Source organism: Moschus berezovskii, chromosome 21 (assembly GCF_049115385.1).
Source record: "Moschus berezovskii isolate FMDL1 chromosome 21, NW_MosBer_1.0, whole genome shotgun sequence".
Classification (NCBI taxonomy): domain Eukaryota; kingdom Metazoa; phylum Chordata; class Mammalia; order Artiodactyla; family Moschidae; genus Moschus; species Moschus berezovskii.
This window is the reverse complement of record NC_142480.1, coordinates 24,768,687-24,783,278: the sequence shown is the minus strand read 5'-3', so window position 1 is coordinate 24,783,278 and position 14,592 is coordinate 24,768,687. Positions and strand designations below refer to the sequence as shown.

Below are 14,592 nucleotides of genomic sequence, written 5' to 3'. Positions count from 1 at the left end.
AAGTGATGACAAAAAGTACATTAGATAAACCCCTTTCAAAAGATAAATCTCCAAAAGGTTCTACAACTCCAAAATGTGGATTAGTTTAGTATAAAAATGTAACTTGTAGGCAATACTAAATATAAATTACTAGAACTATAAGTGTTCAAGTTTTGATGTTCCATTGTATTCTTGTTTTTAAAAAAAGTTTTGCTTTTCCTGATTTCAAAAGAAGTAGAGTCATTTTATAAAAAAAATGGAAAATCCAGAAAAGCACAGAAAAAACAATAAATTACCAGTAATTGTTCTACCACAAAAATAACCTCAATTTATATTTTAGATATAGAGATAGATATAGTTTATCTTTTGGTTTTGCTTTTTCTTAGCAACTGCAATTTTTTATTTTAGTCTTTGTGCTAGTCTCCTCAGATAAAGGTGTGCACAGGAATCTTACAGAATAGAGATCTAAGAAATGATATCTCTACCTACCTTTCCCCCCTCTTTCATGATAGAAACTATTTCTGATTTTTTTTTTTTGGTCATATCTGGACTTGGTATACAGAGTTGGTGACTAAAGGATGCAAGTTTATATTTTTGACTGAATCAAAAAAACCAGGGGAAAACTTTTTTTCAGATAAATATTTTAATAAAATTATCACGCAAAGTTGTGTATATATATATATATACATACAACTATTTACAAATATGCAAGCATATGTACAAACACTAGAAAGGAATACACAGGAAATAATATGTGTTAGGATACTGAAATTCTGCTTCTTTTAAATTATTTTGTAATTATTTTACACCAAGGCTATTTCAGTTTCAGAGAATCTTGTATAAATGTATTTGTTCTAGAGCTTCTCTGTCAATATCCTTTTCTGGGAATACATCATAGTTCAGCGGTATCTCTTCAACCCAAGGAGATAACTGTATATTAACCTGAGGCGAAAAAAAAATTTTCTTCATATTACAAACAAATATGAAAATTATAGAATGAACCTACTCTTTCCAATTTCAAGAAATCAGATTTATATTACAATGAGAGGGACCAAGTTTTACACGGTGCCACATGAACAATTCTTTGTCATAGTAAATGTCAGGCCTGTAGATTCAGGGACTTAATTAATTTACCTTGATTTGAGAACTTGAAAGGATAAAGAACACATAGAATAGAGTAATTATTTTAATGTAATTAGTTTAATAAACTAGCTTAAACAATAAAAGATTAAAACATGGGAGTACACAGAGAAACTTCATATATACACAGTGATGGTGCTAACAAGTTGCATGAGAGGAACAATCTCCCTCTATAACCTTCATCAGGCTCTTCTCTTCACATTGCAAACTTTGGTCTCCAAGACACAGAAATTCTGGAGCCACCAATGGATATACCTACTTACAGTTTCATTAAATTGGAAAGCAATAAAGTTATTCAAGAATTCATATGTTAAGGACTCTGAAAAACATTTTACTTTGGTAAGTGAAAATCACTGAATTATTTCAATATATATAAACATTATAAATTGGAGAGCATGTATTTTAAAGTTGTGTTTTTATGAGTATGGAAAAGTGCGGCAGAATCACACCACTCACGGGGTAGGGATCTCAAGGGGAGGGAACTGGGGAGATTACCATCGTGTCTTCATATATCTCTGGATTATTTCTCCTGTTATGGTAAACATGACTGTAATTTAGATGACTGACAACAATTTTTGAAGAAGGTATTATTCATGATTGTTTAGTTTCTTAAAGGAAGAAATAAGATACTTAAATTTGGCAGTGGTTATATGAAATGAAAGCACTATGAAAGAAAATAATATGATTCTGTATTAAGAAATGCTACAGTATCTCATTGAGGGGCCTCAAAGACCTTTACAAATATTAATTAACCTTTATAAAAGAGTCAATTTACTGGGATGAATCTTATTATTAAATATCAACCTTATTTTGTATGGAGAATCTGAGGAATATAGAAGCAGCTTGAGCAAGGTTCCAAACTGACCTAGAAGCTAAACTGTGTTCAGGATGTGGCCTCCAGCCCACTTACTGGAGAAAAAGTTATGATGTGAGTGTTTTTAAGTCTCTTACAAATATTTAATAGCATTTGTTAACCTAAAACTGTAACTCCACAGTTAGAAAAATTGGGTGGAGAAGCAAAAGGAATCTAGATCAGGATCAGAATGACACTCTGAGTTCTGGAGGAACGTGAACAAACCACCGAACAGTTCTTAAGCCATAAGGTTTTGCTATTCTTTCTAGTGTTGTCACTATGTTCAGACTGAACATTTCTAGAATAGTGTTAACAGCTATCAGAAAAAAGCAGGAGAAAAGTTTTGACAATAAAAGTGCTGGGAAAGAAGCTTACATACCTGAAGGCCTGAGAGAGAATCTTCCAGACCTGGCACTGTCACTAATAACGACCCTTGTTTCCTTACATTATGGAAGACATATTCCCAGGCTCTATAACACATTAAAAACTTCTATGTTAGGTTTTACCAGATATTGGATATTTTTTAAAAATGAAGATGACAAAAGAATATGCAGCATAGGTGATATCCAGAAATCCAGATGGACAAAAACGTTAGCCTGCAGGAAACTGAAATGCGGCAACACACTAGTAACTAGTAAATTCAGTTCCTGAAGGGATGTTGGCAAAATTGTGGAGTTACAATACTGAGAGAGATTTAACAAGACGGGGGGGTAGGGTTAATACAAGCAATTGTGAGTAAGACCACAAGGAAGTTTTTTAGAACTGATACAGATGTCAAAGCTGGAACATGGTTAAAGCCCCTTCAATTCTTTATGATCTGTCAAACTTTCTACAGAATGGAACAGAGCTGAGGGGAGTGGGTGGGAAAGAGTCATGGAGAAAAGCCACAGAAGTCAGAAAACAAGCTAAGGCTAATACTAAGAATATAATATATAGATCTTTCAAAATAACATCAAGAGTGAAATCACACCTTTATTTGGCTGTCAGAAATATTCAGTGGAAAGCCTTGTGGACAATATGATACCTGAGAAGTTCAGTGTGATCAGCTAGGTTTAAGGCACAAAGGCAGCCCATGTGCATGTGTGTGTGTCAGAGGGCAGTATCTGACCAGTTTTGATTAGCCTGTAGTGCAGACATGAATGGGATTTCTACACTGCATGAATCTTGATAGTACACCCCACTGGGGAGCAGGGGTCAAGCATAGCAAGGACATGCATGCACCCTTTGCATGTGGGCAGGTGGGCAGCAGTGTTGTTTGCACTTACTTTAGTTATAGCAATGGCTATTGGGTTTAGTACATTCTGGAGCTTATTAGGTAAAATGATAACAAACATTCTTTTTCTCAGGTTAGATCTAAAAGCAACTAGCAATGTTTGATAATAATTATCTCTGTGCTTGGGCTAGAGCTGTTTGTTGTTTTGATGCAGTTCCCTAAAAATGATATTTTTGCAAGTCTATTTAGTAAGCCTGAAGAAGCCGATTATATTAGCACGATTAGGCATGGCTCTAAAAATAGCACTTGTTGCTTCTGAGAAGTTGTCATTGCAGTAGTTGCATAGGTTTTACTTACTGAAAAAATACATAGGGGTACCTTTTAAACTAAGACTTACTCTACTTGCTACAATACAGAATAATATAGGTAAAATGGTCAGTTCTGTCAGAATGATTCTAATATCAGGATGCTTTATCTTCTAAACTTTCTCCTGTGTATTGTCATTCATGAAGATAATTAATTATCTATATTTAAAATTCACTGCACTTGACTAATTTGGAGAGGTGACTGAACACATGGGGTCAATACCTATTTGGTGAGTCTTGCAGAGTTTGCAAATGAATTTTCCAAGATAGCACAAGCATGCGGCAGTTCCAGTATTAAGTTGGCCAGTAATATCTGTCATTCTTCAGCATTTAAAATCTTCCTTTATGAATCTTTCAAGAGTTTAAGGTACTTTTCTCTTTTAACTTCTTATAACATTGGTATTGTTTCATTCTCTAACCATTACGTAATGTTTTGACCACTGGTCATAAACTTGAAAAGGTACAAAGCTACACAAACTGTCCACTAAAAATTAAGTTTAAAGAGTGCACTATGATTAAAACAACTTTGTTCATGTTGTGTTTCTGGTCTCTACCCTGTGGGCAAAAAATCATCACTTATTCTGGCTGCACTTTGATGATATGATTAGCTTTCTGTTGAACAAGTTTCTTTATAAACAATTTATATTGCTAATTTTGTACTGATCTTAACCTAGAAGTAACAGATGTGTGCATGCATGTGTGTGTGAGAGAGAGAAGGTAAAGGGATAGCAGATAGAGGTTTAGTCATTCAAGATTCTACTCCATATTAACTGTTTATGGTCTATAATTATATACCTTTTTATTTCTAAGCAGCAGAAGTCTCCCTGATGCATTAATGCAAACATGAATGTAATGCCCTTTCACACATATAGAAAGGTGCTTTCCTATATCTAGAGTTACGTATGTCATTATGATAAATAAGTTAGTAAGCCTAACTGACTTATTAACTTGGACTGTAAGAATTTTCTAATTAGAGGAGCCTGTAAGTCTTGATGAGAAGTCAGAAAAGTCACAGGGAACTCCCTGCGGTCCGGTGGTTAGAACTCCATGCTTTCACTGCCTAGAGCATGGGTAAGATCCCTGCTTAGGGAACTAAGATCCCACAAGCAATGTACTGTGGTCAAAAGTTTAAAAAAAAAGAAACAAAAAAAAAGTGATCACACATTTGCTAATTTTTCTACTGCTTAAATAGCGTATCAGTTCTAAAAACTTCCTTGTGGTCTTACTCACAATTGCTTGTATTAACCCTACCCCCCCATCTTGTTCATTTCCAGTGGACAAAGTTTGTGTAGCTTTGTACGTTTTCAAGTTCATGACCAGTAGTCAAAACATTACATAATGGTTAGAGAATGAAATAATACCAATGTTATAAGAAGTTAAAAGAGAAAAGCACCTTAAACTCTTGAAAGATTCATAAAGGAAGATTTTAAATGCTAGGAACCTACTATCCTAAGAACATTTAAAAAAATTTGATAATTATTCATTGTTTTTTAGGAGAATATTCTTATATCTTGTTCTATAGTCATTTATGGGCAGCAGTTAATTCCCATCATTCTGTGATAGGATAGCAAAGTACATATGTTTTTTCAAAGAAAAGAAAACTGAGGCAGAAAACAATTTAAGACCCACTGGGAAGTGATAACTTCTTGCATCCCTGACTGCAAAGCAAAACCTTGGGGCCATGACACCATTTTTTTTAAAAAATTAATTAATTAATTTTAATTGGAGGCTAATTACTTTACAATATTGTAGTGGTTTTTGCCATACATTGCATGACACCATTTTCTATCTCCTCAAAATCAGATGTAATATTTTACAAAGTTAGACAACCAAAGTTTATTTTTATTTTCACTTAGACATAACATATTTTCTTATTAATATAATCTCCTGAGAGTTGAGGTCATTTCTAAAAAGTTTAATGTCACTCCAGGGCCCCAAGTTCAATCTGTGGTAGGAGAATGAAGGTCCTACAAGCCTGGCCATGCCAACATAAATAAATAAATAAATATATAACATACCTGGCCTGTTCTGCCTCATTAAGAAAATATTCGAAGACATTATTCATTATAATAACATCAGCATTCTGCAGAAGTGAACCTTGTGTACAAATGTCTGCATGAAGCACCTAAAGAAGGAATTCACGCAAGAGAACAAGGACACCATATCACATAACCACTTAGAAATAGCTGTTCATTCAACGACATTGTGAGGCAGGCGGCAAGGGAGATTCACACTTCCTAAAATGGGAGTACAGTATATTTAATGCTACTGCCTATGGAAGATACTTAACATTTAATAAAAACCATAAACTTGTGAAAACTTTATTTTTTAGATAGAATTATTTATACAGTCGTAATTACACTCTCTTCACTCCCAATTCAGAGCTGTTTCTACTGTATCAGCAGTTATGAGTCAGAGGAGTTAGGTTCAAATTCTGGCTGCATTATCAACTAGGTTTATACATTTGAGTAATCAAGTGTCTTCCTAAACGAAATGGAGTAATATCTGTCCTGGTTCACAGAATCAAATGGGACTAAGTAAAGTTTAAGAAGTAATTTGTAAAATGTTAATACAAATAAGTTAACTGGCCTTGTCTGACTCTTCATCTAAAATTTACTTGAATATATTATCTATCCAAGAAAGCAAACAAAACAACTTATTAGAAAATTATATACCTCAAAAAATTAGCTTAGACTATAATCAACAAGTCTTGTAGAACACAGGCAAGATGACAAGAAGAACTATTTATTTGCTGGAGAAGACTCTTGAGAGTCCCTTGAACTACAAGGAGATCCAACCAGTCCATTCTAAAGGAGATCAATCTTGGGTGTTCATTGGAAGGACTGATGCTAAAGCTGAAACTCCAATACTTTGGCCACCTCATGTGACGAGTTGACTCACTGGAAAAGACTTTGATGCTGGGAGGGATTGGGGGCGGGAGGAGACGGGGACGACAGAGAATGAGATGGCTGGATGGCATCACCGACTCGATGGACATGAGTTTGAATGAACTCCGGGAGTTGGTGATGGACAGGGAGGCCTGGTGTGCTGTGATTTATGGGGTCACAAAGAGTCAGACACAACTGAGCGACTGAACTGAACTGAAAGCAAAGTAACTTTTATTTTTAAAGAAGAGAAAAAGTTCTGTGTATTATATGATTTTTTTCCAAAAAAGCTCTTAGTCTTACAAATAAATAATATTTAGAGGTGTTTTTCAGAATGTTTAAATCTTGATTTCTAATTAAATTGATATTCCTGTTATTTATGTGATTTATTATGTAACAGCAGTGTGCTTTTGTTCACTAAATAAGGAATAGTGAGAAAAATCTATAAATTTAATACTGGACAATGAATTCTCTTTGATCACTCGACTCTCAATTTATAAGATGAGAGAGAGAAAAAAAAGAAGGATGAAAGGAGGAAGAGAACAAAAAGTTTTCCTTATATAAAAAGGGGAAGGCTAGATTCTGAATCTTACTAAGATATGTCTTTGAATATTAGATTGAACTGAACACCAGAGATCCTTAGATACTCAGTATTTCTGTGCACTGCCATTAGAAGTGAAGGATCACTAGTGAAATGATAAGGATTATGGCATTAACCAAAAAACTTCCTGTCCCCATTCTGGTTATTTTTCCCCTTACCTATAACAAACAGAAAATTTCTGTCATAGCCCAGCTCAGGGCATCATTCTCCCATGAACTGTTAGTCTGTGACATCCACAATTCCTCTTGCAAGTTTGTAAAAGAAGATAAAGAACTGTGAGCATTACTTAATCTTTTTGCTTACTTTCAACATTCAGGGTTTAATTAAATACACATCTGACAATATGAAGATATTTAAAATTGCTGCTAACAAAACTATAGTTGATATGAAGAAAACTAAGAAAAAAATTCCACTTTCTAATAAAACTGGGGAGGAAGAGAAAAGTGTGAGTGGAACATAATGATAACAATTCATCTTCATTATTAATGTTATAAAATATTAACTCTTATTTCTATACAACAGCAATCAAAGATTTTCCAACTCCAATGCAGAAGAAACTTGGCTAAATTTGCTACACAATGGATAACAGAATAAATATTTTAAAAAGTACCTTTATTCTGTCAGTGAACTGATACTTTTTTATGACCATTTCCTGCAACTGGCAAAAGTCTCCATTCAGTTCTACTCCATATAGTTGTGATGCTGAACTGTAAAGATAACCCTAAAATATGAAGACACATGATGCAAAAGAATTAACTTTTAGTTGTGGGTTTATTTCTACTTGAAATTTTAAAAGTTAAACTTTTAAAACAGAATTCAATAAACAATAAAAGTAAAAATAAATAACATTATATAATTTATGTAAAACAACTTCAAGAACTTAAGACTCTTACTCATCAAGACCTCAATTGCAGTTTATTAATTTCTATTACTTAAAAGTAATTTTATCTTATTTATCAAATATTACTATTTTAAGCCCTCCCTTTATGTATATTTGTAGAATACATTTTTTCCAAATAAAGGCTAACTTCCTAAAAGCATAAAAATAAAACAGTAATTATGTTTTTAAGGATTGATTTCTTACTTCTCTCGATAAAACTGCATTCAACAAAGTTGGAAATAAGGAAAGTGATCACATATAGATTCTTTCTTTAATACCCTGTTTCTGTAATTTCTTGGAATGTTACATTAGGGGAAAGTAAGAAAGGTGTTAACCTATTGGAAATATGATGGACACTCAGCACAGTCTAACATAAGATGTGGGTGGCTGGAGGTGTGTCCCGTTTAGCTTATGGAAGCCAGCCTGCTGTTTAGTAAATCCATCAAAGATAACTGGCCATCAGTTAACAAGGATCATCAAAAACAGACTATGTATTATTACCTATCTATTTTTGGTTGTAATAACCAAAACAATCTGGAAGGAGAGGTCAAATCATATTCTGAAGACCATTTTACATCAGCTAACACCTATGTGTAAACTCAATTTATATTTATAGCTCACCATAGATATTTAGAATATGTTCAACAGAGCATATATAAGTACTCAAAAATAATTGTTGACTGAATCAGGGACCTCTATAGAGAAAAATGACCATATGTTTAGACTCATTGATGCTGTCAGACACCTACACGGTCACAATTATTCAGCTATATTTGTTTCTAACAAGTAAAAAAAATAAACAAGAGTGGACACAATATGGTAAACAATCATAATCTCTAATGTTCGCCAAGCAAAATCAGCAGATAAACTGTACTTTCTATTATGGCTGTCTTTTCTAACTGATAAAAGTCAATGCTGAAAAATAAATGAAGCATGAAAGGGTTAACTGTTTCTGTTTAGAGCAGGCAGTGAAGCTGGGAATGGACAGAGCCTGTTCCTGGCATGAACTTCTACTGCTGCTGGCCACATGTTTTAACACATCTGCTAATGACAACCAGAAACCACATTTCAGTTTTTTGGATAAAACCATTTAAGAACGTTAAAAATATTCATGATTTGAATTTTTTAGAAGAGTCACATTGAAGTGATATCTCAGACACAAAAATCTATGTTCAGACTTTGGATCACTGAAAACCACGGTGTGTCCTGTGTCCAAGATGATATCATTTGCTTTGCTCACTTACAGGTGAGGATATTGACGCCAGGGGTGTGGAGCGATTTGCTCATGGCTGTAAGCGATTCCCTAGTCGAGCAAATTTGTCAGTTTTATAAGAGCTCTTATCAAAGCTCAGTGTACTATACTGTTTTACGACAGTACAGAAAATGGAGTTAGATGCGCGGTAAGTGAGTGACAGAATACCAAAGTGTTATGAGGGCCATCTGTTCCTGTTTTGTTGGAATTCCTTCACTTGTGTGACAGAGACAAACCAGGAAAGGAGATCAGAGAGCTGGCCTTTGAAAAGTCCATATTCAATACACTATTTTAACCATATTGCTCTATTACTCTAATAAATAAAGCCAAGCTGTCACCTTAGATGGTGGCAGGCAAAACTGTTGCTGGTAGGAGAAGAAAGTATTTGCAAATGTTGACTATGTCCACAAGTTAGACTTTACCCCATAAAGGACGGTGCCAAGCCTGGAGCCAACGTCAACCAAGACCTTTCCCGACAGATCAGGGAGTACATGATGATAAATGAATTTCAATTCCATGAGAGAGAAGGAATGAGAAACAAACCCTGGAGAATGAGAACAAATATTAAATTTTACTCGAGGACTAACAATTCCATTCTGTACTCCTAATTCTTTCACCTATAAAGTATATTTCATGCTTTTCTTAATCGATGAAAGCCACTCAGAGGTTATTTAGAAAACATTAGTGTGATAACTTTGCACTCATTCACTCTGAGCTGTAAGACACAAGAACAAATACGCCATCTCTGACATTTAGGAGGCCTCTAGAAAACGGTTACTCAGCTGGCTGTCCCTGCCCCCATGCTTCTTCATCTCTTTCTCTTCCATCCTCTAGGGAGTCCTAGGCCTTTTCCTTCCTCGTCTCCCAATGAACTGCTTTTCCCTGAGACGTCTTCCTAACTCCCATAGCACCTGCTTTTCTCATTCTACCCCAGAGCCATCCACAGAGCCGCCACCTCTCGCTGCATAGACTGTAAACTACCAAATGAATGACCATCTCTGGAGTGGAACAATGTGGCACCCCGGCCAACCTAAAGTGTGGTCTGGAGAGCCGGAGGTGGGTGGTATGGGAGGAGGTTAAGACACTCCTCAATTGTTATTTCCCTTAGTTTAATTGCTATAATTTCTAGCCTCCTAGCCCATTTTCTCACTCCATTATTTCTGTAATGAAATACTTGGGAGAGCCTGAGTTTGTTTTTCCTGATATGGAGGTAACCCAAAGATTTTCTTTATTGTACGCTAGTACATAATCTAACGGTCAGGAAACTTTGATCATAACTAATGAACGGTGGCAAATAAAATGGAAGCAAGCAGGCTAATCGCTGGGAAGAAAAGAAAGGGTGACTAGGCCTCAGAAGTAACACTGGAGGTGGTGGGGTGGAAGGGCACTGAGCACCACAGTCCTCATCTCTCTTCATCCTCACTGCCCTCTTTGCCACATTACCGCTCCTGCCCTGGGCTAGAGTCATTAGTGTCTTATAGCTGACAAGCTCCTTTCATATAGGGAAGAAGAGCCCCACACGGTGACAGCTTTCTCACACTCTCTGTAGTTATCTGGGCTGGGCTGGGCACCCAGTCTCTATTTATAATCTGATTTTTATGTGAAAACACATCCTAATCTCCAAATTTTTCTTTGTCGAACATAGCTCTTCTATAAATTTCTGAACATCAGATCTGATATGGTTTTATAGTTAGAGTTCACTTTTTAATTTTCCCTCTGTTGTTCTTGTCTTTTTCTATTCTGTGAACTTCAACCACTTCAAATGGCAATTATGAGCACTATTTAAAAATAGAATCTTAAAGCAGTAAACCAGGGTAGTTTAATTCCCAACTATAATACAGGTACAATAAATTTGTATTGGCCACATATTACAAATTTGGTAGTAGTGTACTTTTGAGAATAATATTATCTAAGATCAGTAACATGAGCACATTACTACTCACCCACTCTAAGCAATGCCTCAAAATCTAGGTTAGCAGGGAGACAGAAATAGCATGTTTAAAATAATACCCTAGACAATCATATCCAGTTTGAAGAAAAGATATAGTAACACAGAAGTTTACATCTTAGCAGCATGGAGTCAGTCTAGTTTCCCGTTTGAAACACAGTTGTTGCATCTGAGGGACGGAGATGCAGGAGACTATTACCAGAGCTGTCCTGTGTTATAGGCAGGAGATGCTCCGTGAGGTCAAATCATGGCCTGCATAAACTCTCAAGATTATCCATCTCTGTCCTCTAAGTTCACGCCCATCCAACAATATCGGATTACTATCTGACTTCACAAGTAGATAGTTCTATGGGAAGAAAGCTTTCAGCTCCCTTGGCAGTTATATTTCTCACTGTAAATAAATCACCGCTATGGATAAATGTAAATCTCTTTTGAGTATATAAAGTATGAGTTAGTTTTCCTGTATTCAACCACTTCCAATTAGTTTCAGGACCTGAGAAGTCACCTCCAATTAAATATGTTCAGTAAAAAGCAGAAATACTCCCACGGGGGACATGAAGTGGCCTAACCTCCCTGGACAATGTTTCTATTTAGTTTCTCTGCTTTCAGTAATTGGTAATAGCTAGGCTGCAGGTTGGCCTTTTACTTTAAAAAAAAAACCAAAAAACAGTGAATGCTTGGTCAAGAATCTGCATAGTCATGACATGTAAGGAAAAGTGCACACAAAGTCGTCAGGTTTGCAGGCTGGAGTGCCCACCTAGAGGTGCTGTCTGATGTGAGCCGCATGCCATACAGTAGTTTCTGCTCATTTTTCCTTCCTCACATAATGAATCAATAAAGTCTTCATCATAAAGGAATGCATCAACGTGAACTGTGGGTTCTGGCTGCTGCTGTATCTGGTGGAGAGAAGAAAAACATCAAAAGAAACAGAGTACAAAGAAGTCTCTTTTTATTGCTAAATAAGGCAAAACATCAGTGGTTCATATGCTGAAATTCTGAGAGCAACAACAACTAGAAAGACAAATTTCGCTTATGGAAGTCAGCAACTCGGCTCTGCTTTCATGCTATTTTTGAGACACTGGCAACTTGCTCTTTGACCATGTCATGATGCAAAACATGGCTATGAGAAACAGATAAAAATTTTAGTTGAAAGGAGTATTTTGAGATCATTTTGTCCATCCTAAGTAGTGTATTTTACAAATAAGGAAACATACCCAGAGAGATTTCTCCCAAGAAATGACACTAGTTAGTTCAGAGGGGGAGAGTCTTCTGAGTCCTATATGTCAGGGAATACCCATCAAAATACTTGGCAAGCAATCTTTGCCCAGAAGCAAAGTTTTCAAATAATAAAAAATGTTTAGTAAAATTTCATGCTTACAAATAATAAAAGCACTTAATGCTGGTAGTATGTGATATAACAGAAAGCAGCTACAAAGAAAAAAAAAAGTTTGATCCCTTCTACTTCAACGATAATAAAGAATCAACGAAAGGGTGAACTCCACCCTTGATAAAAGTCAGGAAAATGGAACAGGGCAGAGAAAACCAAGACAATTACATAGGCAGGGACAGATTACTGTTGTACTGTTGGGCCTTGATTTGGGGTGGGGTGGGGTCTGCTTGGCAAACAGGACACCTTCAAAAAATATCTTTTGAATGAATGGTACTAGGGAGCCAGAGGGTTACCGACTCAAAAGAATTGGGGAAATGGATGAAGCACCAAATGGAAAAGCAGAATTCAGGACTAATGATTAGGCTGGAAAGGTTAACGGGGTTAGAGAAGAACAGGGGAAACCTCAAGGAGCACTAGGAATAAATTAATTTAATGTATTTACTTTTTGGAGGGCTAGATGTTCTGAGGAAAGCATGGTTTCTAGAGGTAAGCAATTCCGAAGGTCTTCTGCTATGTTTTTCAACATAATGTCATTATTGTCTTGAGTGAATTCATCAAAATCTCCTGCCAAAAAAAAAAGTATAGTTGTTATGGTTGCAGTCATACCTAGACTAAGTGATTACAATGGATGGTTATCCTCCATCAGATAGCATCGATTTATAACAATAAATAAACATTTTAGGTCCAATGAAATATTCAAATTCTAACAAATGTTCCATGGAAAACATTGAGTTTTTTCTTTTTCTAAGCTGCTTGAAAATATAAAACGACTATTTCAGCCTGTTATAGAACAACAAAGGCATTTAAAAAGTATGTAGTACGCTTACTACTTAAACTTACTAGTAAGTAGTCAAATATTCCTTTTGTGACCATATAGAATTTATAAGTTTAGGAGGCATTGCATAGGGATAACTTTAATCTGAGCATCCCTGCCTCCAATAAAATGAACACAAGACTTCAGATAATAAGCACAAACAGATGGCACCAACTATAGAATAAACTTTACAAGAATCATGTTGCTCTGCTGCATCTGAACAGCAGACAAAATGATCATTAAAACAGCATATTTCTGATGGCTCGGGCCTACTTTTGGATACACTGGAAAAAGGGGAGTGATTGTGTGTGCCAATGTATATAGCAATAAGGATGAAGAAAGTAAGTGATACTTGGGTGAATCCATGTGAGGGTGTAAAAGTGGTTTTCACTGTTTTGTTTTTTAAACTTATCCGTGTTTAAATTTTTTTTTAATTGGCTCCACAAAAGAATGGTTTCTAAGAAGTTCATACATACTTTTAAGTAAAACAGACTCACCTTGAAGTTCAGTTCAGTTCAGTTCAGTCCAGTTCAGTCGCTCAGTCATGTCCGACTCTCCGCGACCCCATGAATCACAGCACGCCAGGCCTCCCTGTCCATCACCAACTCCCGGAGTTCACTCAAACTCATGTCCACAGAGTCGGTGATGCCATCCAGCATCATTCTCCGTCGTCCCCTTCTCCTCCCGCCCCCAACCTTTCCCAGCATCAGCTGTAAAAGTTAGCTGTAGCCTGAATGCCAAATATAGACTGGAAGGAACAACTAATGAAAACATTTTACCTTTTCCTTAAAAAACTTTCTTATATTGAATTCTTGCTAGAATAAAAGGACCTCAAGAGGACAGTGTTTTTCTTACTGTTTTAAAATAGCTATAAAAGGAAAACAGGGAGATTGTGAAGAAAATATCATCCATTGCCACATACCCTATCCCTCAAGTCTTTGGTTGTTTTTAAATAACTTCATGATTTCCTTCTTAAACATATTAATAATAATTCTTGTGTTGGGTCGGAATGCTATTCTCAAGTCACAAATAACAAAATTTGGATAATATTTTCTAGCTTGCAAGGTTCTTTCAGGTAGAAACTATATCAATTAAATATTATAACATCCATGTGAAGAAGACAAAGCAAGATTACCTTCTCTGATTCACAGAGGACGTAATTAAGGCGACATGAATTGTGAAAAGTTACAAAGCAGGCCAACAGCAGCAAAAGAAATAAACCTAAGTGTTTTACTCTTCCTTTTCACTCTTGCCACTGTGTCCCTACATACA

The 14,592-nt window shown here is 35.8% G+C and overlaps 1 protein-coding gene across 5 annotated transcripts in view; it reads right to left on the bottom strand.

Moving 5' to 3' along the window:
- Positions 1 to 603: 603 nt before the first annotated feature.
- Positions 604 to 14,592, bottom strand: part of LOC129550515 (uncharacterized) — a 31,222-nt gene continuing 17,233 nt past the window's right edge. For 3 of the 5 annotated variants that reach the window (XM_088829489.1, XM_055418247.2, XM_088829488.1), the window contains exons 2-8: positions 12,949 to 13,070; positions 11,874 to 12,012; positions 9,591 to 9,712; positions 7,647 to 7,757; positions 5,569 to 5,675; positions 2,352 to 2,442; positions 604 to 921 (exon numbers count right to left, since the gene is read on the bottom strand). In XM_088829489.1, coding sequence (XP_088685615.1) covers positions 805 to 921; positions 2,352 to 2,442; positions 5,569 to 5,675; positions 7,647 to 7,757; positions 9,591 to 9,712; positions 11,874 to 12,012; positions 12,949 to 13,032 — 771 coding nt within the window. In that variant the 5' untranslated portion in view covers positions 13,033 to 13,070 and the 3' untranslated portion in view covers positions 604 to 804. Of the gene's footprint in view, positions 922 to 2,351; positions 2,443 to 5,568; positions 5,676 to 7,646; positions 7,758 to 9,590; positions 9,713 to 11,873; positions 12,013 to 12,948; positions 13,071 to 13,817; positions 14,004 to 14,592 lie in introns of those variants that run through there. The other 2 variants (XM_088829487.1, XM_055418245.2) reach the window with 2 other exon arrangements.